The 27,742-nt window shown below is 37.7% G+C and overlaps 2 protein-coding genes across 7 annotated transcripts in view; both read left to right on the forward strand.

Annotated features, from left to right (window-relative positions):
* LOC130419149 (disks large homolog 4) overlaps nucleotides 1-16,209 on the forward strand; it is an 81,164-nt gene extending 64,955 nt beyond the window's left edge. For all 5 annotated transcript variants that reach the window (XM_056745618.1, XM_056745617.1, XM_056745614.1 and 2 more), the window contains 18 exons: nucleotides 45-95; nucleotides 505-629; nucleotides 2,492-2,661; nucleotides 2,934-3,070; nucleotides 3,458-3,602; nucleotides 5,218-5,356; nucleotides 5,616-5,772; nucleotides 6,037-6,139; nucleotides 6,848-6,962; nucleotides 7,431-7,607; nucleotides 8,023-8,065; nucleotides 8,985-9,015; nucleotides 9,108-9,155; nucleotides 9,856-9,957; nucleotides 10,155-10,327; nucleotides 10,410-10,522; nucleotides 10,850-10,941; nucleotides 12,574-16,209. In XM_056745618.1, coding sequence (XP_056601596.1) covers nucleotides 45-95; nucleotides 505-629; nucleotides 2,492-2,661; nucleotides 2,934-3,070; nucleotides 3,458-3,602; nucleotides 5,218-5,356; nucleotides 5,616-5,772; nucleotides 6,037-6,139; nucleotides 6,848-6,962; nucleotides 7,431-7,607; nucleotides 8,023-8,065; nucleotides 8,985-9,015; nucleotides 9,108-9,155; nucleotides 9,856-9,957; nucleotides 10,155-10,327; nucleotides 10,410-10,522; nucleotides 10,850-10,941; nucleotides 12,574-12,680 — 2,028 coding nt within the window. In that variant the 3' untranslated portion in view covers nucleotides 12,681-16,209. The remainder of the gene's footprint in view (nucleotides 1-44; nucleotides 96-504; nucleotides 630-2,491; nucleotides 2,662-2,933; nucleotides 3,071-3,457; nucleotides 3,603-5,217; nucleotides 5,357-5,615; nucleotides 5,773-6,036; nucleotides 6,140-6,847; nucleotides 6,963-7,430; nucleotides 7,608-8,022; nucleotides 8,066-8,984; nucleotides 9,016-9,107; nucleotides 9,156-9,855; nucleotides 9,958-10,154; nucleotides 10,328-10,409; nucleotides 10,523-10,849; nucleotides 10,942-12,573) is intronic.
* Nucleotides 16,210-25,880: 9,671 nt separating this feature from the next.
* Nucleotides 25,881-27,742, forward strand: part of ephb4a (eph receptor B4a) — a 28,340-nt gene continuing 26,478 nt past the window's right edge. For both annotated transcript variants that reach the window (XM_056745310.1, XM_056745311.1), the window contains exon 1: nucleotides 25,881-26,756. In XM_056745310.1, coding sequence (XP_056601288.1) covers nucleotides 26,678-26,756 — 79 coding nt within the window. In that variant the 5' untranslated portion in view covers nucleotides 25,881-26,677. The remainder of the gene's footprint in view (nucleotides 26,757-27,742) is intronic.

The raw sequence follows: 27,742 nt of genomic DNA on the forward strand, positions 1-27,742 counted from the left end.
TCTCTCTCTCTCTCTCTCTCTCTCTCTCTCTCTGTGTGTTGTAGGTAAATGGAGCAGAAGGGGAGATTGAATATGAAGAGATTACGTTGGAAAGGGTAAACTCATGAACAGTTACATAATTACAGTATTAAAAAAATTGTATGGCATTTATTTGGTCAAATATAAAAAGGCAAATGACCCAGATGCCTTTTCCAGTCTAATAAGCTGTTTTCTTACATTAATACTTTATAAGATTTCAAACATCTGATAATCCGATTTTATTTTAATTTTGCCGTAATTAATAATTTTGACATTTCAGAATTTTTTGTCAAATTCGTCCAGGTTGGATTCAGAACGCTGATCAAATCGTAGAGATATTATCTAAGGACATTCTTTTTACTTTTATGAGTATGTATTTGTCTGAAGCGATTGTCCAGTTTTGTGTTAATTGAAACATTTTGGAGTTCTTCGCATTTGTTGTCTTAATGATTCTAGTTCTATGTGTATGTGTGTGTTTGTGTTTAGGGGAATTCTGGTCTGGGCTTCAGTATTGCTGGAGGGATTGATAACCCTCATGTAGGAGACGACCCCAGCATCTTCATCACCAAGATCATTCCAGGAGGTGCCGCCGCACAGGACGGCAGACTCAGGTATTTATTTACATCAATACTGATAATTCACCCCAAAACTAAAGTTCTCTCTTCGTGTGTTTACCCTCAAAACCTGAATGCGTCTCTTTCTTCTGTGGAACAGAACAGAAGATATTTTGAGAAATGTCTGAGTGGCTTTTGTGTTCATACAATGGAAGTCAAAGGGTTCAATATTGTTTGGTTTCCAAGATTAAAGAAAGTCAAAAAGGTTTGGTATGACCTGAGGGTGAATAAATTATACAATTTGTTTCATTTTATCTTCCTATTTGTGAGGACATTTCGATTTGGCCATCACAAGTCAAAACTCTGCACACAAACACAATTAAGTATCTGTAGGATGGACCAGCGCTGGATTCATAATGCAACCAGCAGGGGTTCCTGCCAACCAATGCAGCTTTACCCCAGAGCATGCCAACACACACATTGCAGAAGAAATTCAACACACAAAAATAGCACAGAAGAAAGAATAAAGAGAAACAGAGTGTGCAAGCAATAAATCTAGAAAGAACACACACACACACTGAGATTGTCAGACCTGATCCACTGCCGCCTGTCACATGTGCTCCTCCTGTGCTTCATTTTATTCCTGATGTAAATCTAAATTGACGCTCTGTATATCCCTCATCACAATCCAAACATTAACAAAAATCTGCACAGGTTTATTTTAACAACACCTCTTATTACATTCTTAACCGTCTTTGTGGCAGACGTTAGGGTGGAATTTGTTGGTTGTCTTGTCGCAGTGTCTGCTGTTATTAATAAATGGACCATTAAAATAAACTAAAATAAACATACAAACTGCTTTTGGCTGAATGGTGCTAGAGAATCATTTTTGGGATGAATTTGAACTGACAAAAGAATAAAGCTGGCATAATACCTTACCTCTCTCTCTCTCACACTCTCTCTCTCCATCTCTCTGTTTCTCTCTCTTTCAGTCTCTCTCTCTCTCTCTCTCTCTCTCTCTCTCTCTCTCTCTCTCTCTCTCTCAGTCTCTCTCTGTCTCTTTTCTCTCTCCCTCTCTCTCTCAGTCTCTTCTCTCTCTCTCCCTCTCTCTCTCTCTCTCTCTCTCAGTCTCTCTCAGTCTCTCTCTCTTTTCTCTCTCTCTCAGTCTCTCTCTGTCTCTTTTCTCTCTCCCTCTATCTCTCAGTCTCTCTCTCTCTGGTCACTTCAGTAATAATTAAAAGCATGAATATGTATGAGCGATTATTTTCAGAAAGCCTTTGTGACAGTCAATCGCCACAACAGCACTTCAACTCCCACTGTGGTGAAATGTGATGTTCAGATGAAATCTGTGTCTGATGTGGCGCTGCATGTGTATGTGTTTTACACTTTTGTACTAAAAAGAAATTATAAAATGTGAAGTGTGATGGTTTAATGCGTTCGTTCTTTGTTGAGGATGGACTAAACTTCAACAGTCACTTCATAAACAACTAACCCACCGTTTAAAGTTCAAGAGGATTTGCAATTACTTGTTCCTTTTATAAATCTGAGTGTAAAGTTAGGAAAGAAAATTTACGTTGAGTTTTTTAACACCTCGAAGGAGCAGTTCACCTCAACATAAGCCCCCATTGACTTTCCATAGAAGGAATAAAAATGAATGAACTGCTCCTTTAATACTATGGGCTCTTTTACTTGTTTTTATCTCAAACATGTAAAAAGTTATTCAAGGTCCAAAAAGGTTTGGTGTTGTGATAGAACCACAAACAACAAATGTACTATTTAATACTTTAATATTTACTGTTTTTATGTTTCCAAATAATTGTGTGACCGCATTGAGATTTATCGCCAAGCAGCTTCTCACGTTCCTGAATTCTACTGAAATTTCCCTTCGTCATAGTTTTCTCTCTCTCTCTGTTTCTCAGAGTAAATGACAGCATTCTGTTTGTGAATGATGTTGATGTTCGGGAGGTGACACACAGTCAGGCCGTGGAGGCTCTCAAGGAAGCGGGGGCCATCGTCCGACTCTACGTCCTGCGCCGTAAACCCATCGCTGAGAAAGTCAGCGAAATGAAACTCATCAAAGGGCCAAAAGGTTTGATTCCTGTCTTTACATTCAATTGAATTCATTTCAATTACAATACAGATCAAACAAATAAAATGTAGGTACAGGTGCACTACATATATGTTTTGTTGAACTAATCTTCATCTTTTTTAAATACCTTTTTTACTAGTATTATTCGTCTCTCTTGCATTTGCAGTTTTTACATTGGGAATGTTTTTTAGCGCGCTGCTTCAACCACAACATTAATATTGATTGAAAGTTGAGAAGTTTAGCTTTCATGAAGATGTGTTTCTGTGTCTCAGGTCTTGGTTTTAGTATAGCGGGTGGTGTAGGTAACCAGCACATCCCTGGAGACAACAGCATTTATGTCACAAAGATCATCGAGGGAGGGGCAGCGCATAAAGACGGACGACTACAGATCGGAGATAAAATACTTGCTGTAAGACTACATATATACATTCATCCAGACAATACATTAAATAAGAATTATGGGAGATCTGAATGACCTCATGCATCACTTGAGTGACACCTGCTGGTTAGTGAAGGAACTGCGGGCTTTCATTCTCTGGTTTGAAGTGGTTAGATGATCTATTACTAGAAAAAGTGATTTCAAAAAGTACTTCTGTCAGGCATCCCTTAGACATCTTCAAATTCTCTGAGCTTGTTAAAACAAAGGAAAACAAACAAATGTCTCATGCCCAACAATGTTCAATATTGCAAAGTACATTGCTGTACACGATTTCTTCTAATCTGTGTTTAACAAACTAAAGGATGATTTAAAGTGTCTTTTTCTTTATTGAAGTCTCTGTGTGTATGTCAATACCAGGTGAATAATGTGTGTTTGGAGGATGTGATGCATGAAGATGCCGTGGGGGCGCTGAAGAACACGGCTGAGGTGGTCTACCTCAGAGTGGCTAAGCCAAACAACCTGTATCTCACCAACAACTATAACCCACCAGACCTCACAAGCAGTACGTACACAACACTTCAGTCAATACCGTCATGAAATTTGGTGGCTCATGAACTGTCCGGGGGGCACGGTGGCTTAGTGGTTAGCACGTTAGCCTCACACCTCCAGGGTTGGGGGTTCGATTCCCGCTTCCGACTTGTGTGTGTGTGGAGTTTGCATGTTCTCCCTGTGCCTCGGGGGTTTCCTCCGGTTTCCTCCCCTGGTCCAAAGACATGCATGGTAGGTTGATTGGCATCTCTGGAAAAAATTGTCCGTAGGGTGTGAGTGCGTGAGTGAATGAGTGAGTGTGTGTGCCCTGCGATGGGTTGGCACTCCATCCAGGGTGTATCCTGCCTTGATGCCCGATGACTCCTGAGATAGGCGCAGGCTCCCCGTGACCCTAGGTAGTTCGGATAAGCGGTAGAAAATGGAATGGAATGGAATGGAATGAACTGTCCGTTCAGAAACTGACTGATGTGTAATGTGTGTCCCTTATTAAAATTAACCATGTTTTTTTTGTGGTAAAAGTGTACCAACCATTTTTTTGGTGTTTTGATTACTATTGGGGTCACTGTTGTCTTACTACAGCAGTTATGGTTTAACCAAGGGGTAGGTAAGTGCTAAAGCAGCGCTTTCCAAACTGTGAGTGGCGGCCCCCGGTGGACAAATGGCCAAATGGTAAAATATTTAATTAAAAACATAGTTATGAATTTTATTACAATGAATTTGTGTAATGAATGTTGCTTCTTTAATGTCATATGTTAACAGAGGTGGACGCTACTAGTATTTTTACTCTCAAGTACATTTTCAAGATTCTGTACTTTATCAGAGTGTTTTTACTTATTGCGAGCGTAACTCTAACAGTTTCTGCCTATCTCATGTTAATCTTGAGTAATTGCACAATAGTATCACTTATATCTATAATAGTATCTTCTTATATCCGTAAAGTCTTTAGTTTGATCACATTTATAAAAGAAAGATACAGCTGTACGATTAATCTCGAAAATATATAAACCTGGGGGGATGGGCTCTGTGGCAGAACTTACTGCGTACGGTTCATTTCCGGCATCTTTTAGCGCTGGGACCACTCCATCTATCAGTTTCTAACGATCTCCAAATCCAGTTTTATATCACATTCCTAAATGTGAACATTCCTAAATAAAACATTCCTCACCGAAATGCAGTGAGCAAACAAACACAGCTCAACTTTGGGAATGCAGTGCTCTCTCTCTCTTGCTCCGGCTGGTTGACGTGTGCTTTTCCGAGATTGTGCATGAAACACTGTTGCACATCCCCTTTAACTCTACTACATTATGAAGCATAATATCATACTTTTTACAAATTGTTTTTTAAATACGTGCACAATATTTTAAATACTAAAGTACATTTAAAATCTAGTGCTTTGCATAAAAAATGTATGCATACTTTAAAATGAATTCAGATTATCAACACAAAATAAATCATTGTTTTATTTTTATTCGCTGTAAATAAAACTCATTTCATGCATCAGACTACTAACTTCAACAAAATATTGTGTTTCAACAAACTTGATGATACACACCAAGCACCTGAGACATAAACTTGATCTTTGATAAATTGAGACACCATATTGATTTTGTGTTTGTTTTGCTCTCCAGCGTATTCTCCGCACATGGACTCAGACCTTGGACATCCAAACTACTTGGGCTCGGATTACCCACAAGCCCTCACTCCCACCTCACCGAGCCGCTTCTCTCCTGTCCTGCACAGCATCATGGGAGATGATGACTTACCAAGGTAACAGGAAAGCAGTCAGTTCCTGCACATTCAGCTTCAATTGAAAAGATTTGTCATCTTCGATCAATCTTTGAAAAACGGTTGTCCGGCAGGGAAAAAATTACTTTTATGGCCATCAGCGTATTAAAACCAAAAATACATCATCTTGCATTATTGAGTTTTTTGATAGAGAAACAAGACACTCCAAAGCCAGCATTGATTTTACAGTATAAATAAGCAATTTTCTTCTAAATGAAAAGGTCTTTCTTCCTCCTGTCAGGGATCCGAGGCGTGTTGTGATCCACAGAGGATCCACGGGTTTGGGCTTTAATATAGTCGGAGGAGAGGATGGTGAGGGAATCTTCATCTCTTTCATCCTGGCAGGAGGTCCTGCAGATCTGAGCGGTGAACTCCGCAAGGGAGATCAGATCCTGAGCGTGAGAACATGCAAACACACACACATTCTGTGCAATGATTACTGAACAAGCATAAATCACAGTCATTATTATATGGTCAAATCACATTTGCTTTAGTTACACAAACAGTAAAGCGGCATATTTTATACAGGATTGATGGATGTGATGTTGGAATGTTGAGTTCCTTGATGTGTCAACGTTGCAAAACATATTAATTTATATTCATGTAAAGTTTATATTTATCTTTTGACATGTATGATTATTGATTATATGTGTGTGTGTCAGGTGAATGGTGTGGATCTGCGAGCAGCTACACACGAACAAGCGGCGGCTGCGTTAAAGAACGCAGGACAAACTGTGACCATCATCGCCCAGTACAGACCTGAAGGTCAGAACACATAACATTATACACAGTTTCATATTTGACAGGTTTTCTTTTATTGGCAGCTGTGACGGAATGTACACCACCTCTCACAAGTGTGAACTGATACTTTATCCGAAAATGACAATCCTGTCATCATTTACACACATTGGAATTGAGTCCATATCTGTATAAATGTCTTTGTTCTGATGAACACAGAGAAAGATATTTGGAGGAACGCTTGTAACCAGACAGATTTTGGCCCCATTGACTCTCATAGTAGGAAAAAAATCAATGTTAGTCAAAAGTTCCCCAGAACTATTTGCTGTCCTACATTCTTCCAAATATCTTCTTTTGTGTTCAACAGAACAAAACTAATGATCATTTTTCCTACCATGGGAGTCAATGGGGGGCAAAATCTGTCTGGTTAAATAAATATCACGATGCGAATTATGTTGTGACCAAATACATTTGCAGAAATGGTCTCTTGTCATTTTCTCAAGCACCCAGAGATGCTATTGAAGGCATTCACATCTGTTCAGGATTTGTACTTTATCTTTGTTATTCAGTCCAAGTGGTTGATTTCAAACACCTTTTATGAAATAAAAATGTACTTTCGTAAAGAAAGAAATCTATATGTTTGCACAGTTTGTATACAAACGTATTTAAACGGATGGATGAGGTGTAATGTGGCGTGTGGTGTTTGCTGATTTGTGTGTTTGTGTGTGTTAATAGAGTACAGTCGATTTGAAGCAAAGATTCATGACCTCAGAGAGCAGTTAATGAACAGCAGTATGGGCTCAGGAACCACAACATTACGCAGTAACCCCAAAAGAGGACTTTACATCAGGTGAACACACACACAATCAACTAGCCAAGTTACAAAAAAAAACTTTAAAGTCCCAGTGAAATAAAAAATGAGAATGCCTTTTCTTCCATGAAATTTGCAGCGTTTATTGTAAATAGTTGTTCATTCTCTTTAAAAAAATCATGTGGTCTCATATCTTTAGTTAAATCTGAAAATGCACTTCCTTCCTTCCATCTTAAATGACGTATGTTAGAAGTCTGTGTTGTGAACCAGTAAAAGTTATGCGGTTTTAAAATAACAGATTTTCTGCGAAAAGATTTCTCTCGGAATGAAACAAGTAATGCAGTAAAGTCACATGACACATTTCTGTACCTGAATACTTTCTAAAACGGACATGATTGCAGTTTACAGTAAGCAGTCTGATGTTCACGCTTCTTCCTTTGATCTTCCTTCTTTTCACTCTCTCTCTGACTGCTCTTCTCATTTTCTCATGACTTTGCGGTTTGGCAGGTCTCTGTTTGAGTATGATAAGACAGCAGACTGTGGGTTTTTGAGTCAGGCCGTGGGCTTTAAGTTTGGAGATGTGCTTCACGTTCTGGATTGTGGTGATGAGGAGTGGTGGCAGGCCTGCAGATTCAGCCCACAGGGGGAGGAGGAGGAGGTCGGCTTCATCCCCAGCAAGAGGAGGTGCGGATGCTTGTGTCTCATGTGTTGTCTTTGAACAGAATCATATTCTATAACAGCGTACGGACACCTTTCACATTTTCACACTTTTATTCTCGCCTTTTATTAATAACACAAGCACAAATTCACCAAATAATGTTTAAATGATGGTCACGAAGCAAAGACGTATTTACATACGGCTCCCAAAATGGTAACCAATGTAAGTTCTCTCAACGTTCTCGCAGTAACATTAATCAAGCATTTTATCAATGTGTCATTGCTAAATGTTGTAAAAATGTCAATATGAAACAACTGGTGTTTTAAATGTATGTAGTGAAATTGATCAGCACATTTGCGCTCTAAATTCAAACGTGGGGAAAGGTAGAGACCAGCACATGACGTTTTCTCCTCTTAAAATCTGTCTTCTCTGTTTTTCAAGAGTTGAGAGGAAAGAGTGGTCACGTTTGAAGTCAAAAGAGAGGGTGAGTATCCTACTAATGTACGAAACACTCTTTGCCTCCCGTTCTGGGGTGTTTCCCGAACAATGACATAACTCGCTAGATAAACCACTATAGTACGATGCTTCGTTTTAGGAACTAAACTTGCTACTCACGGCTGTTTCCCCAGAACATACAGTCGTAACTCACTCATGTGTCATTTGAACCAGGTCAGTTTAACAATGTAGTTGATAATGTCACGTTCAGTGTTGGCTGTAACTAGTTACTAAGTAATTAGTTACTGTAGTGTAATTACTTTTCCCTTGAAAAAGTAACGTAAGGGATTACTCAGATTTTGTCTGTAATTTAATTACAGTTACTTTTGATGTAATTAAACTAAATACTTTGTGTAATATATGTGTGTGTAATAGTGGAATTGCCATCAAAATTCAGTCTAATTTTACAATCAGTGCTTTAATGTATAATTCCCACATTTGTAACACTTTGGTCAGTTAATAATAATACTTTATGTAGTTTTATATTAGTTATTTGAATTAATTAAATTTGCCGTTTCATGTCTATCCTTGAATCACTGAACTAATCAATGTTGATATAGGATATGGAAAGTCCTTAGTAATGAGTAATTAAATACCTTATGGAATGAGTCATTTGTATAGTAATCTAATTACTTAATTTGTAACTAGTAATTATTTAACTTTTTCAGAGTAACTTTCCCAACACTGGTCACGTTGGCGGTGGAGTAATATCATCTGTTCAGTACGATTTAATATCGTATTATTGCTGTAAATGACGTACGCTGAATCTGAAAACGATTTTTGTTATCGTATTAAAGTTTCCTCCTACATTTTATAAAAGCACACTTAAATTCAAATGATGCAATGATGATTTTCATTTTAAACTGACATGTGGACATTTTTCAATTTGAATGCATTGTGTGTGACAGGACCGATCTCGAGACAGTACACTATCACAGGGTGAGTTACAGCGTTACTTATAAAGACACGCTATTATTGCCATGTATACAATAAACAAATGAGGATACATTCATGTGTTTGGTTTCTTTTAGGACGAGAAGAGGCAGTACGGAGTTACGAGACAGTCGCACAAGTTGAAGGTTAGATTAATCCACTGACTCACTGTGTGTCATGTACATAACATGAGAGCGCAGAACTGAATTGAAGCACCCTATTTAGTCAACAATCAAATAGTGCTCCACTCATGAGGTTACGTTAGCGTCTTGCTAAGCTAATGTCTTTATACTCTCATGAGCTCAAAAGTAATTCATTTGTTATATTTTGTTGTCTGCTCTTTGATGTCTATGATGACAAAATGCTCCCTAGGTAGGCAACTCACAAGTATTTGGTGTAAAACTAACGCTTACTATTTTACATTTTTTTAGTTGTAATAATATTTTGAATTAAATTTTTCTTGTAATTTTTTATTTATTTATTGCAAGTTTTAGCAATATATATTTTTTATATCGCTATAAAGGTTTAATTTATTTTCATGTTTAAGTTTTAATTTTGTTTAGTTTATTTCCACATAATTATTTTGACGTATTTCAATTATTATTTATCTGAACGTTTTTTTACTGTAATGTTAATTTTAGTTTACTTGATTTTGTGTGCATTTTATTATATAAATAAGTAGATATATATTGAATATTTCTATATAGGTTTAATTTAGTTGAATTTAGTTGAAATATATATTTCATATATTGTCTTTCATTTCAATTAATAGAAATGATTAAAGTTTTGATCATTTATACAACCCTGTCCAGTACCAATCTAATCTTTCTCATTTTCCCTCTGTAGTGCACTACGCGAGGCCCATCATTATTCTGGGCCCCGTGAAGGACCGAGTCAACGATGACCTGCTGTCTGAATTCCCAGACAAGTTTGGATCTTGTGTCCCTCGTAAGTACTAGTCAACTGAGTTTCGTGGTATTGAGTTCTGGGAAGATTCTTCATTCAAAAGTAAACAAAATATCAGCTTCCTCATGAACAATAAACAGTCATTTACTCGAACAAAAGAAGTCATTTTAAACACACCCGGCACTAACATGTGACTGATATATCATTCTCATGTGATGATGTCACGGCTGTCTTCTCAGATACCACGAGACCGAAGCGTGAGTATGAGGTGGATGGGCGCGACTACCACTTTGTGTCGTCTCGAGAACAGATGGAGAAAGACATTCAGAACCATCGATTCATCGAGGCGGGCCAGTACAACAGTCACCTGTACGGCACCAGTGTTCAGAGCGTGCGAGAGGTGGCCGAACAGGTCCGAACAAACCTCCACATATAAAGTTAAACCTTGTGTATCCGTTTTGCGAATGCTAATTCCTCTTGGTGTTTGTGAGCAGCAGGGGAAACACTGCATTCTGGATGTGTCCGCAAACGCTGTTCGTAGGCTACAGGCAGCACAGCTTCATCCAATCGCCATCTTCGTTCGTCCTAAATCACTGGAGAACGTCCTGTACGTACCAAAGTCTCGATAACAAATACATAAGCACGAAAGCAAAACTGACCCTATTTACTTGAACACACACCTCTGGTTTGATTGTGATGGATTTTTCAGTTCATGTTATATTCCAAATCACTTTGTAATCTCAAGACTTCTAAACACAATACAATCAGTTCCGTGCGTAAAATCAAGTCTGGAATACGTTACTGTAAATTACTATGAAATACATCATGTTGTGAAAGTAAAATGGGTTGTGATGCTGTTTAATGTTGACTGCAACACTATCAAAGCTCAAAGCTTTCAAACATCTGAGACTGACTGCTGACGTCTTTTATCCAGAGAGATCAACACCCGTCTGACTGAAGAACAGGCCAGGAAAGGAATGGACCGCGCTATTAAACTGGAGCAAGATTTCCTCGAGTGCTTTTCTGGTATGATGCTTTTTCAGAACAGAGACTTATTTATTACGGTGGAAAAATTATAAAGTTGTCTAAAAACTATTTAAATATCCTAATTTAACTAAAACCTAGTCCTGGTTTAAGATAATCTCTGTCCAGGAAACAGAGTTTGTATGTTTTCAGTAGGGTTGTCAAACAATTAATCGCGATTAATCGCATCCAGAATAAAATTTTGTGTTTACATAATATGTGTCTGTGTACTTTGCATATTCATTTTATATTTTTAAACACATACACATATATATTTAAGGAAAAATAACCCAAACCAAATTAACAAATGTTTCTATATCATTTTAATTTTTGGTAAATATAAATAAACACATCAAAATATTTCCTTAATATAATTTAAACATTTATAAATAATATGAATACAAAAAGTGAATACGCACGGTACACAGACATATATTATGTAACCACAAAGTCTTATTCTGTATGCAATAAATCACATTTATTTAAGAAAAATATAAAATGCAAAAAATTATTGTATGTATATATATATATATATATATATATATAATATAAAATATATTAAAAGTGTGTATATATCATTAAAATTATTTTTAGATATAAATAAATACGTTTATATATATAGATATATAAATATGTATGTTTTTGTATTATTTAATAGAAAATTAAAATGCACAGACATATATTATGTAACCATTCTGGACGTGATTAATCAGAATGAATTGTTTGACAACCCGGGTTTTCCAGAACCCTTTCTAAATTAATGTGTAAAGTAATGCATTACTCTATACATTTACATGTAAATATTGAATTTACTTTTTTTAAATAAAGTAACAGTTTAAACTTTGAAAAAGTGAAAACATTCCTTTAATTATTAAAGTCTTTTCGCGACATTAACAAGATTTTTCATTTCTTGTGACACATTGTTTTTATTGGATCATTGCAATTTACAAAGTATCTATCATTTACAAAACTTGATACATCTTTGATGTTTTTGATGTCCGGGAAGTTTTGTGAAAATTATCAAAAAATCTTGCGCTGGCTGGCAACTTCATAAAAATATTCCTGCGGCAAAATAGTTCTAAGTTCAAATCATTATATTTTTTAATATTTCACATTTTTTATTTATACAGCGGATGTAAAATGAATGTAGTTCTGCGACGGAAGTATTCTCATTAGTTTTAGTTAGTAATTTCTATTTTAACCTATTTTATGTTTAACCTTTCTAATAATTCTGCACGAAATTTTTAACGTTAAAGTTATCTGTTATTATTAACAAGAGGAAAATGTTCATTATACCAATTCTAATTTTATAAGGAGTTTAGGAAGTCTTCATTGCACTTTTTATTCTATAATAAATTGACTTATTTAATTTAGTTTTTTCATAATACTTAAGCTAAAAGTACAAAAGTAGCAAAACTCATTCCTATTAACTCTCACTAAAGAGTTTGTCTATAAAACGAGATCAGGACTGAAAGTCTTGTGTGTTTTTTCACACGAATGTTACATTCCATCAAAAGTAAGTATGTAACACAATTTGCGACTTTTTAGGAAGTAACACAAATCTCTTACACCTTCCAGCTCTTGTAATTCTTCTGACATAAGATGTTTTTATAATTTTTTCTCTCTTTGTCACAGCCATCGTGGAGGGCGACAGTTTCGAGGAGGTTTATCACAAGGTTAAAACTGTGATCGAGGAGCAGTCAGGGCCTTATATCTGGATTCCCACCAGGGAGCGTCTGTGAGCATCTCACTCAGTCACCGTTTGGCCTACCCGTCCTGAACTTCTGAGCTGCGTCTCGTCGAGCTCACGAGAAACAGACAGAGAGCGCGAAAGAGAAGAAGACGTCACGGAGGCACCCGGAAACGGCGGCGCGGAGCGACACAGGACCCGTCCGTACCGCATCCGCCTCATTTCCTCTTCTGGCTTTCTGACTTCCTGTTTCCGCTTGAAACTTCCTTCTTCTGTCTTTCTCTTTCTCTGTTTCTCTCTGAATAACGTCCTCCTCCACAGGACTGGTGAGCTGTTTTTACCCTCACGAACAGGGACATTTTGTATATTGTCGGATTCCCTCTCCTTCTCTCCGGCGGCAAACGGCGAGACGGGCGACCGCCTTGGCTTATACCGGAACGAGACGTCCGAGAGCTCATCGCGAGCTAAAGCTGAATGGAACTGAATTATTATCAAAGTATATTTATCGGTATCAATAATGCTCTGAAAATCTTCAATATCAAAGATGTTGTGACTCCTCAGAGACCGGCTTTCACTCGGTCGCACACACAGATATCCGCTACAAGGGCATTTGATTCCTTTCAGACATTTTTAAGCGCTTGGTTTGTGCTTCCTGACATCCGGGAGGTGCCGGGACGATTGCATCAGTCCTTTGAATGTTTCCCTCACATAGTTTGCAGCTCATCGTAGTGAACGGATATTAAAGAGAGACCACGCAGAGTGTGATTTGTTTCCTGCACGACACGCGCTTGATATTCTGGGTTAGGTTTTTAGGATTTTTTTTCCGTATGTAGACGATGCACATTTAGAGACATTCAAACACACAAACACATCTTCTCGCAGTGGCCAGATCGATCGTTTCCTTCCACATGAAATTCGTTCAGATTTCCGAGCGACTCCGGGCTGCTCTTTAATGTGCAATATCTTCAGCGTTTGTTCTTCCATAACCTCTCACGACAGAAAGCATTTCAATTGAGCTTAAATCAATCACGTCACATGTATGTCAACGATGGCTGTGTTCACATTGCCAAACTCCCCAATTGTTACTCGAATCAGATTTTTTTCGGTGAGTTTATTCTTATAAATATAACATAATATTAATATTACAAACCACTGGTCGGTTCTGATGTTCACACAGTGAATCCAATAAGAAGGAAAAATCACATACTGTATGAGATCTCTTTAATATCTCGATTATCTCTAATAGACACATCAATGAGATTTGGAGAGCAAATGGAAACTTTTGCTTAAGTTTCATCTGCGTCTCAGATATTTCTCTTAAGAAAAAGAATCTCACGAATGTCTCATTGGGGTTCAAGAAGAGATGTCAACAATATCTCAAACTGAGCTCAGATTTGTCAAGCCTGCGATCAAAAGTTAATATTATTGAAGATCTCAACAAGAACTCAAACATTACTCATCAATTGACCCAATTATTTGATCTCTACAATCCAATGGATTTCTCATTTGTTGCTGTTTGTATCGAAGCAATTTTAAGAGAAACATCCGAGACGTCAATGAAGCGCAACTCAGAACTCCGTCTCATCTCGTGAGCTATAAAAGAGCAAGATCTGAGCAATAACAAATTCTCCTCTTGGATGTTTTATTTTCGCAGTTTGCCCCTGTTGCTAGATGTCGTAAAAACATCACGATGGGGCAGACATGCATGAATCGTGTCAAAATAAACCTGTATGCATGCATTTAAATCATATAAATTGCATTTCAGTACATTATAAACAGTTCTGTCATAGTGCCTGATTTTTGAAGGGCTCTCAAAGGGTGACACGCGTTTGTTTTCCTTTCCGCTGCCTTCGAAGGGCACGTAGATATCAGTGATAGGTCACATGGTCGTACGGCTCAAGCAATTGGCTCTTCTGTACCTTAAAGATGTTCGCTCCGTCGTACAGAAAAAATCTGATTTGGGTCACATTCGGTTGCCGTGTGAACATAGCCTTAACGCCCATTTAAACTCACAGGTACAAGAGTCCTATCAGGAAAATGTACGATGAGTTTTATACTAGAATATAGATGAGATTGACTAGCGCGGCTGTGTGGATGTATCGGTGCACATTAGTGACATCATGACACCAGGTGATTGACAGGTCGGTTATCCAGACGTTTTCTAATGATGCTGTTTTTTATTGGAATACGATTGTAGGTTCGATCGGCTAGAGAAGAGTCAGCTTAGCCATTCGCTTCCAACCATCTTAACCTGTTTCCGAGCTCCTTTTACCCAGAGTTCTGTGAGGCGAGCTCACTTTCGCCCTGGATGACATGAGAATGACAGAATGATAAATTGGCTTTTTTGCCCTTTTGTGTGGTGACAGTGACGCGGTAGAACTCAATCCAGCGCTTGGAGGCCGTTACACTGGCGAAGACGGAAGTGACGGCGGCTCGAAAGCTTGACCTACAGCTGACGCCTTCAGTGTGATTTCATGTAAATCAATGCCATGAACTGTGTTGTTTTTACCACGGTGATTTATTGACCGAGACGTATAAAAACAGGCACAATATTTGTGTGTGCGCGTGTCAGGATATAAAGATAAAGGGAAAAACATTTGCACTTATTAACGGAGAGATTTCATGAGAATTGATGCACGTGAAAACAGGACGAGAGAGATCTGGGGCCTCATGTATCAATGCTGCGTACAAAAACGTTGCGTACGGCAGCTTTCACGCTAACTCTCAGATGTACTTACAGTGAACTTAACGTGAGAATGTGCATTTACACATTTGTCCGTACGCAATGTTTTAGATTGAATTCAACGCAAGTCTTTGTACATGAGACCCCTGGTGACCTTTTTTTTACTTTCACTATTTCTGTTTTGGATTTTTGCTTTTGACTTTCGATATTAAGTGTAATTGGAGTGCAGTGACAGTTTTTTTATTTATGGATTTTATATTGTTTGTTTGTTCAGTTGTTTACGGCTTTGTTTACATCAGGGTTTTGTGCGAAGACGTTTGCTGTGGTTTCCAAAGTGGGCCTGCACACAATCACATGCGATCGACTGAAAATTAAAAATGACTGTGAAATAAAAAAATTAAAAAGGTGAAACCTGCACGCAGTTCACACACTGATATTTTAAACATAACCCATACATTTCCAAAGTCAGAGTATTATTGGCTACATGAAACAAGACGAATAACATATCTTGCATTCTGTATGAGCTACATGCACACGTGCGCGCACACACACACACACACACACTGTATTACCAAGAAAAATATATGACTTCACTTACTAGAATGAATTATAAGTTGATGCTTATTTATTTATTTATTTGAAAGGATCAAATGTATTTTATCAATTTGTATTTGCCATAACATATTATTCTAACTATCCTGAACAGATTGAAAATATTGCTTTTATTTTAAAAAAGATTAACTATGAAAATACAACAACGCCATCTAATGCAAAAGTATATTTAAATGATTTATCTTAAAAGAGAGATTTACCAATGACAGTATAAAAATGTTGAATTTCAGTGAGATGCTTGTTGTAAATTAGCTACAAAAATAATAAACTACTTATGTTAAAGAGTGTTCTGTAGACGCTTCTGTTGTGTGAACGATGGACAATAACAGCATGTCTGAGATGACATACAGTTGTTTGTCTAGGGGTGTAATGATACACTGAGCTCACCATTAAACATGATATTTTCACAATATGATTAAGATATATAACAGATATATTTCCAAAATATCTGTCTGATATTTCATCTTAAAAATGAAAATTCTGTCATCATTTAGTCATCCTGTTGTCATTTTAAACCTGTGTGATTTTCTTTCTTCTGCAAAAAACAAAAGAAGGTATTTAGAAAAATGTCGGTAACCTAAAACCGTTGGTCCCCATTGACTTTTATAGTATGGACACAAAACCAATGCGAGTGGATTTGTGTCTATGCGATAATGACAGAATTTACATTTTGAAGGTGAACTATTCCTGTTCAACAATTTTCTGTAACAATTTGTTGTACATACAACTAAAAGAATTAGAAACATTCAAGGTTTAAATGAATCTTCTGTATGCAAACAAAGATTGAGAAACAGAGAAATAAGAAAGCAATCAAAACAAAAACATGTTGACACCACTTTGACTGAACAGATGTAATACTGTACAAATAAAAAAAAATTGTATATATTTTGATACATTTTGATATATCATTACACCCCTATTTTTGCATATTTTCTGCATTTCGGCATAGAGTATATACTGTATTTTCTAAAATGTGCAGCATATCACTGAACACACACACACACATACTGTATATACTGTACTGTATGTGCCTGACTTGCAGTTTTATTTCCATTGGGACAAATGAAGCAGGGGCTGGATTCACGAAACATTTCTTAAGACGAAATATAAGATTGTTCTCAAGATAAATTATAGGACATTTGTAAGAATGATCCTTCTTGAGAAATCAAATATTTTGACATATGCTTTGTATATCAACCTTGAGAAAAAAAAGAAGAACTGTCTTGAGAAGTTTCTTCAGGAACACAAAACTCGAATTTAAGAAAAAATATGGGCCTATTGTTACGGAGAACTTTCTTTTTGTTAGGAATGTTTTGTTAATCGGCCCCAGATTTTTCACATCTCTCTTTTTATTGGACGATGCTTTTCCACCATGTTAAAATAGATAATGTATAATAGATACTACAGAATCAATCTTGTATTATTAGTATTCCAGAATATCTCAAGCATCCTATAAATAATAAATGTACTGTGATGCGGTCGCCAGCAGGGGGCGGTGCCGCTTCTCCATTCACACTGACAATCTCCAGATCTTCCCAACCTCTGTCAAGACTTCCGATAGAAAAGCAAAGAAATTGAATTAGATCTTTTTCATTAGTCTGATCGTGCTCTCAGCCAGCTTCATGCACTGCATCATGGGAGTTTTTTATAAAACAGTATTCAGAAGTTGTGTGGGTAACGCATTCGATTTACATTTATGCATTTGGCAGTATTTGCATTATACTATACATTTGTTTCTAAAATAAGTGTAACTTATTTGTAACATTTGTGTACAAATAATCACACTTCCATTGATTTGGTAAAGTATAAGCAAAGTTTAAGTATTTTTAAGTGTACTTAAGATATTAAGTAGTTCTACTAAACTTGTAAGTGTTATTTCACAACCACTTGTGATTAAAGTAACTCACTTTTAGTTTATAAAAGTGTACTTGTAAGTATATATAAGTGCAACAGTAGTCAACTTTAAGTAGGCCTAGTCTATAACTTGGTCCATTAAGTAGATTTCTGATCAAGTACTGAATCATTATTTTTTGTTACATAGAAGTATACTAATAGCACACTTGAATACACTTCTTAAGGGTTTTCTTCATATTCAAACCAAGTAAAAATAAGAATAACTTTACCCCAGAAATCCTTTCAGAGGAGCAGCATTTGTGTGTTGAAGCTTAATGTATATGTATAGTCTATGTCTCTCTCTCTCTCTCTCTCTCTCTCTCCATCATCCACAGGGGTTGCACCCTCTTCCTGTGAGGAAGCCAAACAACAAAGATGCTTCCTTAGCGCCCTGATATACAGTAACCTGTGTTTGAGTGTTTTTTCAGGGCTGCAGATGACCTTCAGGGAAGAACACACATACAATTATCGAAAAAATGCGGTGCTCATTTCTATCAGTGCGGTCAAACACACACATAAAACACAGCGTGTCATGTGAAACTCAGGTGTGTGTGAATGCCAGCTGTAGGAGCGGTTTGAGAATGAAATCATTTGGTGAGAAAACTGTGAAGGACAGGTTGGACATGTGTGTGTGTTACCTGTGGGAAGCGTTCAGACCGTCCGTGGCTTTATTTATCAGCTATGGCTGTCAGAATACATCCGGTCATGCTTTTCAATCAGAGTAAAGGTGACAGAATAGCGAGAGAGATCCAGAGAGAGGATTACAGCATCCAATAGATGGAAGAGAAACAGAAGAGAAACGAGTGAGAAATGAATGAGAAAAGAGTGAATTATTTCCAACAGGAACGGGAAATTTATCTTTAATTATTGATGCTGGTATTTCCTATCGGTCCATTTGTTTTTTTTTATCAGTTCTGAAGTTCTTAGTTCTGAAGGATTGATCCCAAATAAAGGATTCATCCCAAGTAGTGTTTTTAATTCAATTAATTGGAAACACAAGTAGTAAAAAAAGTAGAAAAAAATGTCCTGTTTTCAAACACAAAAGTGATGCTATAGGGATGGTAATAAAATACAATGAAAAAAAAAGGTAAATTCGGATAGAAAGATGAAAATATAGAGTAGTGTTTAAATACAACATTTGTGCCAATGCTGGTTGTTGTGATTATTTAGGAGTACATAAATTCTAAGAAAAGGAAAATGAAATTTTGAGAGACAAAGCTAAACTAACAAACTGCCATAGATAAGAATGATGAATGTCTCCATGGAAATAAAAATGACCACGAGAAGGAAGCTATAGCAATAAAAAAGCATTGCATGTCAGTGTACAATACATTTTTATTAAATAGAAATGGCAGGATTTATTTAAAAAGGATATTTTAATACATCATGTCATTCCCACCTGTGTGACTTTCTTCCGCAGAACACAAAAGAAGATATTTTGAAGAATGTTGTTAACAGCCCCCCACTCACTTGCATTGGTTACAATAGTGAATTGTGAAATGAGGAGCTGTGCACATGTTCTGTTACCGACATTCTTCAAAATATTTTCTTTCGTGTTCTGCAGAAGAAAGAAAGCCTTAAAAGTTTGAAAAGACGAGAGGGCGTGATAATGATGACAGAATTTTCATTTGAAGGTGAACTACTCCTTTAAGGAGCTCTTACTCGTGGTCGTAGAGGTGAAAGGGAACCTTCCAGCACACACATTCTCACAAACTCACAGTTTCCAGTGCCCTGTGATTGGGTCATCTGCCCATTGTCTGAAACAGGAAATAGGTCATGCAGTGTGAACGGTGGTGGGGGGGAGGTGGACGACGGTGTGTGTGTGTGTGGGAAGGAACTGCACAACTGGCCTTTCTTTGGATGATCTCACAACTTACAAGCTTGTAAAAATGAAGCATCTTCAATAGCTGTGCAATTCAGCAAATAACCCTCCTATCAAATGCCATTCAGTCTGTATGGAGTTGTTGAGTTAAGTTTAAAACAAATTTTAATAGAAATGTTTCATATTTTCAAGGCTGTACTTTGTTCGATTCAGTGCAAGTATGCAGAGATGAGTATACGTGTCACGTTCACAGGATGATTTTCTACAATTTGTTTGATTTCTACATCTATTCACCCAGAGGAAAATAATATTGCTGAGAGATCTATCTACCCATCATCTGTCTGTCTGTCTGTCTGTGTGTGTGTGTCTGTCTGTGTGTCTGTCCATCTATCTGTCTATCTGTTCGTCTGTCTATCTGTGTCTGTCTGTCTGTGTGTCTGTCCATCTATCTGTCTATCTGTTCGTCTGTCTATCTGTGTGTCTGTCTCTGTCTGTGTGTGTGTGTGTGTGTGTGTGTGTGTGTGTGTGTGTGTGTGCGTGTCTGTCTGTCTGTGTGTCTGTGTGTGTGTGTGTGTGTGTGTCTCCGTCCGTCCGTCTGCCTATCTATCATCTATCTATCCATCCACTCATCTATCCATCCATTCATCCAATCATCTCTCTGTCTGTCTGTGTGTGTGTGTGTGTGTGTGTGTGTGTCTGTCTGTCTGTCTGTCTATCTGTGTGTGTGTGTGTGTGTATGTGTGTCTGTCTATCTGTCTACCTGTGTGTGTGTGTGTGTGTGTGTGTGTGTGTGTGTGTGTGTGTGTGTGTGTGTGTGTGTGTGTGTGTGTGTGTGTGTGTGTGTGTGTGTGTGTGTGTGTGTGTGTGTGTGTGTGTGTGTGTGTGCGTGCGTGTGTGCGTGTCCGTCCGTCCACCTATCTATCATCTATCCATCCACTCATCCATCCATCCATTCATCTATCCGAACGTCCGTCCGTCTGTCTATCTACTTACTGTATCTCTCTCTCTCTATCCAGTGCATTATTTCTCATCATGAACTAGTTGAACGATTATTATTCATAGGTTGGTTTCAGGTTGTTGTAGTCAGAATGGGGTCAGTACAGAACAGCGGTGTGTTGTGTGTTATCCTGCAGGGAAGGTGAAACACACACTGTGGTCTCTTATGGATCATTAAACAGGTCTGCTATTGATACTTCCAACCCCAGATTCGCTTTAAACCGTGAGCTTTGACAGTGCACGTGTGTGTGTTTCTTATCATATCTGACTATGGTACATACAGCTCCACTACACCTCGCCATTCCGGCTGGTCACCATGGCAACAGAGCATTTTCATGTGTCGTCTCCATTCTAATGTCCCTAATTAAAATGGGTCCGGTCCGTGAGCGCGTATGATACGGCAGATGTTTAAAGCCCAAGGAAAATCTTACGTGTTGAACTAACTTCAGTGAAAGTGCATAACTCCAATAAGAAATATTTATATCATATTGCCTAAAAACAGGCTGTAATTTCATCGTTCATGCAAAGCAAAATTAAGATAACAGTACAAATGTTAATAGACTCTCAAGTGACAAGAGACTAAAACAATGCCAAAGTTTTGCCTGTGTACATGTCGTTGTTGGACTTACAACATTGTTTTTGAAACAATATAAAGCCATAAAAATGATGTAATAATTGCTTTGAAGATGTTTACTCTTTTAATTATAAGCAACACCGACAGAATATATCGGCGTGAGAAAGAAATAAGAGTTTTTTCTGAGTTTCCTATTTATAGGTTTAGGTTTGGGTAAAGGGTCATTTTTGTTTACCTCTGTGAACTACTAACTATATTTCTACCAAATTTCTTATAAATTATTTTTCTATTTGCTGAAAATTAAAACAAGAGAAAATGACAGAAAAGATGCTTTTATATTTTTTCAGACCTCAAATAAGCTACTGCAAAGAAAAGAAGTTCAGAATCAGATTCACTTTTAAGCAATTCAACATATTTCTATGTGTCTTTGGGAAAAGTTCAAATGTTTTTATGTGATAACTTTCACAGTTTTCAGTGTTTTATCATTCTGTCAGTCTTACACATTTCTGTTGGCTGACTTTGTCACTCCTGAAGTTTGATTTTGTTGAAATTCAACAGACACTGGACTGAAATGACCACCTCTAGAAGTAATGATTACATGAAAATTTGGAATGTCATCTCATTTTTTTCTGCGGCTGTAAAGAAATACGGAAAAAAGTTGTTTATAAAAAAACTCAAAACTCATAGAACTAGAAAACTAAAATTTGTAACACTTTCCAATAAGATGCTTTTTTTAAACAATTAGTGAATGCATTAGCTAACATGAACTAACAATGAACAATACTTCTACAGCATTTATTTAGATTAATTCATGTTAATTTCAGCATTTACTTATACATTATTAGAATCAAACGTCGGCACTGTTAACATAAATTATGAACCAACATTAACAAGGGTGAATAAATGCTGAAAAACTAAATTGTTCTTTGTTAGCTAATGCATTTACTAATGTTAACTAATAGCACCTTATTATAAAACATGTTTATCTTGAATAAATATAAATGTCTGAAGTTTAAAAAATAATTATTTGTATCTTCCCAAACAGATCCAAACACCACACAAGGGTTAAGCTACTTATGGCATTTCGTGATAAAAGACGCCGTATTTATGTGACCTAATCGTCTTATTAAAGATAAGTATCAGATTGTACACACCGTACACACTATTAAAGAAAGCTAATTTAACAGTCATTTAAAAAACGATTTAGCCGACACCTTAATTCAATGTTGACTTATTCCTGGGGGAATTAAACCTATTGGGGCTGTTTCCCAGACAGGGTTTAAGCCAAGTCCCAGACTAACTTCAATGTTAGAAGTGTCTTCATCAAAAACAACTTCCACTGACTTATCTTAAATCATTGCAGTGCGTTTGTTTTGTCTCAAAATGCTCACCTATAATGTTTGATGTAAAGTTTGTTTTTAAAAACAATTTCAATATTTTCATTTAACCAAGACCTAGTCCTGTCCGGGAAACCAAAAAACACCAAGAGCTTTCCCAAAACCTCAAATCTCCAATGTTATTGGTCGGTAATGTAATTCCCGGGAGAAAGATTTTCATCAGTCCAATGGAAAAACAAATTCAAGCCCAAGCTTGTAATGAGCCGAGAAAGATCTAGTTGCAAAGTTTGAAAGAAATTCGGTTGTGCTTATGGCATTGTTGTCCCATTTCACATTTACCGCCCTTAAATATCACATAAAACAGGTTAATCGTGACATGTATGCTTTCTTCCTGTGTACACGGGTGGTTTTCGATGACAAAAAGACACTGGAATTTTTAAGTCAACTCAAAACTACAGTGAAACGACAGTAAGAGAGCAAAAATGCATTTCTGACATCCGAGTAGCTACAGCACATCCCAGATGAAACAGTAGCTGCTGGCAGAATTAAAAGCTTAGGGTGTGATCAATTCTAACTGGTTTAACTGGTCACTTTGAGTAGCTGTGAGAATGGGGGGAGGTCATCATCCTCATCATCGGGTTAATTTGAATTAATTCATAAAATATAAAGTTACACAAAGTTCACTGTTCACTGGAACGAAGAAGAATATGTGTTTCACTTACTGACTGTAGGAAACTATATCAGATGTTTGTTATTCATCTTGTCCCTGGTGTCAGTCACACTGTAGCTGAACTCATCCATTCGCTGTCTCTGTGGGTCTTCACACCGGCTTTCTCCTCAGACGCGTTTGTCATTATCACACTCTTCACACTTTTTGGGGCAACACACACCTTACAGTCACTATAGAGAGAGAGAGAGAGAGAGAGAGAGAGAGAGAGAGAGATTTCACAACAGCAGAGCACAGACTGGATATTTATTAGTTATTTTACTTTTAGAATGTAATGTATGTCTCTTTGTTTACTTTCGGATGGAACTGATTTTGAAATTATTGAGGTCATAAAAACATGTCAGCTGGTTGGAATGAAGGGGTTAAAAAGTAATTTCAGAGGTTCAGCATTAAAACCTTTTGATGTGAGATTACAAAGACATAAAAATATTATTTGGAACGACATGCTCACGCGAGTCGCTCACACTAAGACCAAGAATGTGTATCAAGAAAATAAATAGGGAACATTTTGAAGTTTACTTCTAAAGCGGCGTGCGTGTGTGTTTGGACATGTCTGGGATTAGGTCCGATTCAAAGCTCGGTACGTAGATACTCTTTGGACCAATTTACTCACCGAAAAGCACAGGTTTTAATGGGGGACAGGCTCAGACATGGGCTTTGTTTTTATCCCATGCTCTTGTGTTTGGTTGGAAATGTTTTCTGGCCTTTTTATAGATTCAAAACCATTTTTAATGGGAACTCGAATAGTTGTCATTCTTATGTGTCACATTGCAGTGAGGATATTAAATGGAAAAAAATGACCCTATGTTTAAGTATAAACTCTAAAAAATGTTGGCTTATTTGAACCCCTCGTTGGGTCAAAAATGGGTTAAATTAACCCAGAATATGGTTATACGGTATTTGACCCAACAATGCGTTAAAATAACCAAGCATTTTGGATTGAAACAACCCAGGTTAGTTTATAACCCAATGGTTGGGTTGCTCCCTTTTTGACCCAATTATTTTTTAAGAGTGTACCATCGTACTAAAATGTATGTGTCATGGTGTTAATTTGGTATTCCAAGGTACTGGTGTCGGTAAGTTCTCCAAGTACACTGCAAACTAAGAATTCCACCACTGTACCCTATCCAAAATGGGTACCATATTTTTGTCCTATGGTATGCTATTCTAACTATCAGAGGTCCCAAAAAGGCTCCCACATTTAAACCCATCATTTTGATATTTTTGGTTACTTTCAATTATGTTTACTTAACAGCCAGATAAAAATGTATTTCAAATGTTATTCATCTATAGATGTACTGTATTGATGCATTATTCCAAAATTGTCAGTGTTATACCCTACACGTATATGATTATCTCCCAAGGAAACCTCAGACATTACAAACCTCACATTTATCACCCTCATGCGCATTGAAAGACATGTAAAACATAAGACAAAAACATGTCATGGCGTGATTTCGCTTCCCTATCCAGTGGCTCATCTCTCGACGGCCCTCACACCCTCTGCCTTCAAGCTTTTCAGCTCTGGCACATCTCCTTCATGTCCTTCCTGCTCCAGCTAATGGTTTACAGTAAGAAGACAAGTGCTCGAATTAGCATGACAAGAATCGGAGTCAATGTGCAACCCTTGTGCCAAATAACATGGCAATCCACATAGGTGCGATGAAGGGGGCTCCAGAGATGCATTAGCATTGGAATTAAAGGGGGTGAAAAGCTCCCTGTGTGTGAGTTTCATCTTACTTGTAAAAGAAAAAGGGGGTTTTGACAGCCTATTTGAAGCCCTTGTGCTCTGATTTGAAGATGGCTGCTTAGGGGTTTCAACAGAAAAAGCTGATCAAAGCAGTGATAAGTCACTGCTGTCGCACAAAAATGTACCATGGTAAAGTGATAGTACTACAGTATTACTACAACCCTAAGGAAATGAACCAGAATCTCAAAATAGTCCAAACCCAACCCAGAATGCTTTATGTTAGTTAAAACAATCCAACAATTGACTATAAAATGTTTAATACACTTTTACTATGATTAAACAAAAGTTAGGGTAAACTTGGGTTGATTGGAACATTTCTTGAGACTGAGATGAATGTCAAAAAGCGGCCCAAATAACCTAAATTCACCCTCATTTTCCTCTTACATCACTTATTGATTACTTTAATACAGTAACTATTTAACAAGTAATAATAATAAATCCCCCAAAAACACTTTCATTATAATAAAACCATGGTTCATCTTCCTAAAAATTAAAAACTTTTGCTACAATGCTTTGAAAGCATGACTTCAATATGTCACAAATTAAAGACTGAATATTACTTGATCTCTTGTTGCCAGGTGCTTTGGACGAAAAACTGGCGTAATAAAAGTGCATGTAAACGTAAGTAATCTGTCTACTGCATTAAAGCACACCTAACAATTATTGCATAACGTTAAGCACTAACGAACGCATGTCTTGAAAAAAATAAGAGCAATCGAAGAACATGTTAGTTTCAACGCACTAGTTTCTGTCCTACATTGACTTCTTTTGACGAGCAGGCTGAATGGGCCTATAGTGAAGGGAGTGTTTGAGGAGGAGGAGGTGCTCGCGGGAGGAGGAGACTGACTGATCCTCCAGTCCTCCACATTCTCCTGCGAGCGGCTGAGACTCAACGCAACCCTTCGTACCAACTTCCAGGATTTCCCCCGATTTGTTTCATCTCGATAGCGTCAAACGCGCGCCCTGCGTTGATATTCAGACGAACAGCTGCGCATTTCGCCATTGGACGAACGCGCTCGCTCGTTGAGTTCAGTCACGTTCGCGCATCGGCGTTATTTTCAGGACGTTCACATTTTTAAAGATACAAAGGACGCGGTGGACTCACCGGAGGCGAATTAAGACAGACGGCTCCGATCGGTCTGGAAACGAAGTGGCCTGTGTGACTTGTTTTATTTGGAGGATTTAAAGAGACATCCCGAGTGGAAAAATAATTGGGACAAGTCGACCTACTCCCCTCACAAAGGGGGTCCGCATGAGCTGAACGGCATGTTGCTGCTTCGTATGTTTTTGGCAAAACTCGTGCAAATAGTTTGCTTGTGTTTTCTTACGATATAGTGGAGAAAGTTTAAAATAATTATCAAAACCGTAAACTTTTTCCTTTTTAATCAGACTGTTATCGTTGTGGACGCGATAACATATTAAGTATTTATTTCTACACCGCAAATACAAGATTTTTTCCCCTTTACGCTTCATTGGACAAACTCTTTTCTTCTTCGGTCGAAAGTTCATTTTTTCTCATGGCTTGTTGGCTGTTCTCTCTCCTGTGACGACTCCTGCCGTGCGATCGTCCATTCCTGATGGGTACAAGTGCCAGCTGACGACTCTTGAACCCTGCACCGTTTCCCCATCTTTGTAAACACTCATCGCTAGAAACCATGGAGCTTTTCTCCAGGAATGCGGCCGGACTTTGGATTATCCTGTTGGAGTGTCTGTTCAATACACTGGCGGAGGAAGGTAACTCAATCGTGTTATTAAACTCAACTACCTGTTTGGCCCCTGAAGAGGGAGCAAGATTGTATGGCCATTTAAGACCATGTGTTCTTACAAGCTAATATTTCATGTATTTAATAGAGTATACTTCACGTTGGGTGTACTCTGTATGCCAAGCCAATAATGAATTTATTACACTGGGTCTGGCTCCGGCCCATTATTTTGTGACCGGGGGCATTGTAAGAATTAAGGTAAAATTGCGTGTGAAATTATGCCTTTAGTTTTGTTCGACTCGTGCACTAAATGAATTTGCATGCGTATTGGAAAAGCAACGATCATCCATAAAAGAAGAAACTATGTAAAGATCTGTAAAGGTCAGCAGCCTCGCGCTTGCTTTCACGCCTTCCCATTTAAAGTGCTTTTTAATAATCAACATGATTGCAATGCCCGAGAAAATTGCTTTAGACCATTCATTCATTTTCTCTCTATAAAAGCGCGGTTGGGCGGATCAAGCAGAGGCGCAATAAAGTGCATCTCAAGTAACACCGAATGTTAAATCACAAAGGGGATGGCCGATATATGGACGGCTCAGGTCGATAGAAATTTGAGTCGTGTATCGTCATGGGATATTTCGTCCCGTAAGCTCAATAAGTGGCCATTCGGATCGATAGAATGATGAATGGCCTTGCTCGCTGTTTAAGGTTCCCGTCGGCAGAAGAAAATGCCGAGGAAAGTATGGATGAATTTAAGAGAGGTTGTTGCTACATACTTGTTGTGAGACTATCGGTCTGCCTCAGGCTGCTTAATCGATGGCGGATTAGTTCCGCATTACATGGTACTGAGCGCACACCTGCACCCCGCCGCTCGAAATCAATTTAACCGACCTGTGTGACGGACACGCGCAGGTGATGCTCCTCCGACAGCAACAGTCACTCCATTAATGAGTGTCAGAAATCCTCTGAGAAGACGATAAAGCGGTCAATTCCAGAAGCGAAATACTGAGGAAAACT

This window comes from Triplophysa dalaica, chromosome 4 (assembly GCF_015846415.1).
Source record: "Triplophysa dalaica isolate WHDGS20190420 chromosome 4, ASM1584641v1, whole genome shotgun sequence".
Classification (NCBI taxonomy): domain Eukaryota; kingdom Metazoa; phylum Chordata; class Actinopteri; order Cypriniformes; family Nemacheilidae; genus Triplophysa; species Triplophysa dalaica.